This window comes from Hyalella azteca, unplaced genomic scaffold, assembly GCF_000764305.2.
Source record: "Hyalella azteca isolate HAZT.00-mixed unplaced genomic scaffold, Hazt_2.0.2 contig2645, whole genome shotgun sequence".
NCBI classification, from domain to species: domain Eukaryota; kingdom Metazoa; phylum Arthropoda; class Malacostraca; order Amphipoda; family Hyalellidae; genus Hyalella; species Hyalella azteca.
The window spans coordinates 1-3,074 of NW_025932911.1; the positions used below are offsets into that span (position 1 = coordinate 1).

Here is a 3,074-nt window from a genome sequence, read left to right on the forward strand (position 1 = left end):
GTGAAGTTTGGCAAAGCTGGCCGCTGGGATGCGCCGCCCTTATAGCACAATCTAATGGTACCTTACCAATTAACTTGCATTACCACACTTTCCTCCTCGTCGGAATCCAAGCTCTGGTTTTGGTGCTACGATGTCGACAGGAAATAGCTTAATAATCAAGTGCACAACCTGCTTGGCTTTAAGGTTATATTCGAAGAAAAAGTTATTAGTGCTCCCAATTCATACACGGAATCACTAAAAAGATAATATGGTTCTATTGTGAATGCATGTTGCACGATACATATGTAAGTTTGAATTTAAGATTCGAAACTGAGGCTTGCCTGTCAAAATTTACTCGAAACTGATCCAAACAAAGACCAATACTAACAATAAAAGAACATTCAGTATATTATAAGAAATTAGGCATCTTCCTAATTACACACAAATGAGAACATATAAAAATGGCTATATTGCTATTCCTTATAGACTCTCACCTTCTCCGAGGTAGTCTAATGGAGTACCCCAGAGCGTCAGCAGCACTCAGGGCAAAGGTGTCGTCCGAGTCAGCGGTGTTGATGAGGCTGAAGTGAACCGGGAGTTTGGTCCCTGGTTTGCCCCACACCTCACGTCCGCTGTTCAGGCTCAAGCGAGACTCGGACGGCTTCACTAGCTGCTGACTTATGCGGACAAGCTCTCCGCCTGTTCCGGCAGGATGGGATTATCGCAATAGTTCTTATATTTAATATCGATCCAGCTGGGGAACCTGCTCAGTTCCAATTTATCGGTCAAGTTATCATGGGATGGTACTACTTCAGGTCATCCAATCCTTTAGGATGGATTTATATGTTCAATTAAAGCCTCTACCGAATCCATCCTTCTGTTCGCGATGGTACGTAATTACTCAGCATAATTTTTTTTTGTGAAGAATTTTGGTTAGTTAAGGTGATAAGTAGAAACAATTATGCAGAATTCATTGTCATTTAAAATTTTAAATTAGCGAGCATATAATCCATTTTTGCATTATGTGTTGCTATCATTGTTTTTCTACTCTTAAAAAGATACTGAAAAGTTATTTCACATGAGTCATACCCATTAATTTCAGGAAGAAGTCCACAAATATCATTACCTGTGTATTTACTCACAGGAGAGGTTTTATAATGCCACGAAATGCAAAATAATTTATTTTTTAATAAGCTGTATAATACTAGCAAATACGACCAGATTATTCCATACATGTACTGGGGCCATACTTTCAAAAAAAGTTAATAGATTGTAAGTTCATCAGCCAATCATTGACGGCCTTTCAAGCAAAATCCACCAATCATAGACAAGAAAATAGTGCGTAAGTACTTACGTTCACTTAGCGAGTTTTACCTGTTCTACTAACGCAATCGACGTCAAATTCCCGCCACTGTTTTTCTTATCGATTCTTCAATTAATTATAATTTATCTCTCACCGTCAGAGTCCTGTGCACTGTAGACGACGCTGAACGGCCCCTGTGGCATGGCGCTGGAGTCGTTGAGTATGACGAATGTGTTGGGACGCGGCGACGCGGTTGGTAGCGGCAAGGCGTGGGCGGAGTCTGGGCTGGCGTGGGGTGTCAACTCTACGGAGGTGACGCTCCGTAAACTGGCCGTGTCGGTATCAGACACGACCACGTCAATGAACTCGTGCATACCTGGCACAAGTGAAAATGTGTCTGTTATGCAATAATGTAGAATTATATCCTCGTATCATACAATCTGATGCTTCTTCCACTCTACCAACCTCTCATTCAACTTCATTAGGTCACTAACCGAACTAGTACCTTTGTCATTGGGCTGTATGACCCACGCTTTCTCTTGTAGGACTAACCTGGAGTGATGGGATGTGACAATCGTTGCAATGACGGATAGGGGCTATGTACGTCTGCGTGGTAGAACGTTGGGAAAACGTCCAACGTTGAAGATGCAGTTACAATGACTGACCCTACGTTTCTTGGGCGATACGTCAAAGTAATATGTTTCAATTTTCCCGTCCAAGTTAACTTTAAGATGTTAAACGCTCCACCCACATTATACTGCAGACAGAAATGAGAAAGTGAGGTACGAAAATTTTTGAGATCCATATGTTCAAAATTGTTCATACATTAGAGAATAGGAAAGATTGAAATGAAATCAAAACCAGAGTACAGAGCAAGATAGAAATGCTTTCGGACACCGAAAGTTGAACCTAAAAGGAACGTCAGCGCCTGATCCGAATTTTGTAGCGGAGGTAGACGTAAAAGCTTTCAAATTAGCTTGCTGTTATGTAGTGAGACGAACGTATAGAGTACTACCGAATGTAAATAGAATTGTTTATGGCCTGACGTATACGTGTGTGATTGGCTATGAGTATAGGGTAAATGATAATTGAAAAAACTCCATCATCACCCGAACCCTCTTTCTTCATCTCTCAATACTTCACTTCATCTCTCAATAGATTTCCGGAGAATTCATACATCATGCTGAATTATTTTAATTTAAAAAAGTATGTGAAATATAGAGATTTTGGAAAGCGGAAATCGTGAGTACAATAGGTTAAGAGACTCTATGTTTAAGGGGAGCGTCTAGGGACAACTTTATCTCGGTTATTTACAGACGGATCGATTCGAAATTTGGTACACGCATGTAAACGGAATTCTAAGACTTTTTTCGTGTGAATTGTTCGAAAAAATGAAAGAAAACGTGAAATTCTTAGAAAACGGCCAAAAAGTGGGTACTTTAGAAATCCTTTCTCCTCCTAGGATTTCCAAACTACAACATTGATACACATATCATTCGATGCGTAAAGACCATATCTAAAAACGTTATATGTCGGTTTTTTGTATATCTCATTTTTGTGGGTGTGGGAGCATTTTTCCGATATTTTTCGAAGTTTTTCTATTTTACCCGCGCCTTCCCCCACTTTTTACAAAATTAAATCCGAACTATAACAAATTTGGAAAAACGACCAAGTGACGTTTGCAGATCTTTCCTTTCCAAATCGAATGGTATATGTCTCATTGATGTAGCTTCAAAACTGTAGGAGGAAATAGGATTGCCGTGAGAGAGGTTTTCAGCTTTGACAACTTTTC

The 3,074-nt window shown here is 39.9% G+C and overlaps 1 protein-coding gene across 1 annotated transcript; it reads right to left on the reverse strand.

Annotated features, from left to right (window-relative positions):
* Nucleotides 1–473: 473 nt before the first annotated feature.
* LOC108679739 lies at nucleotides 474–2,091 on the reverse strand (the record flags this gene model as incomplete). Its single annotated transcript, XM_018168454.2, has 3 exons — nucleotides 1,835–2,091; nucleotides 1,437–1,658; nucleotides 474–678 (listed from the first exon to the last, which is right to left on the reverse strand). Coding segments are annotated over exons 1-3 (680 nt in total), but the record flags the coding sequence as incomplete, so codon positions are not given.
* Nucleotides 2,092–3,074: the final 983 nt, after the last annotated feature.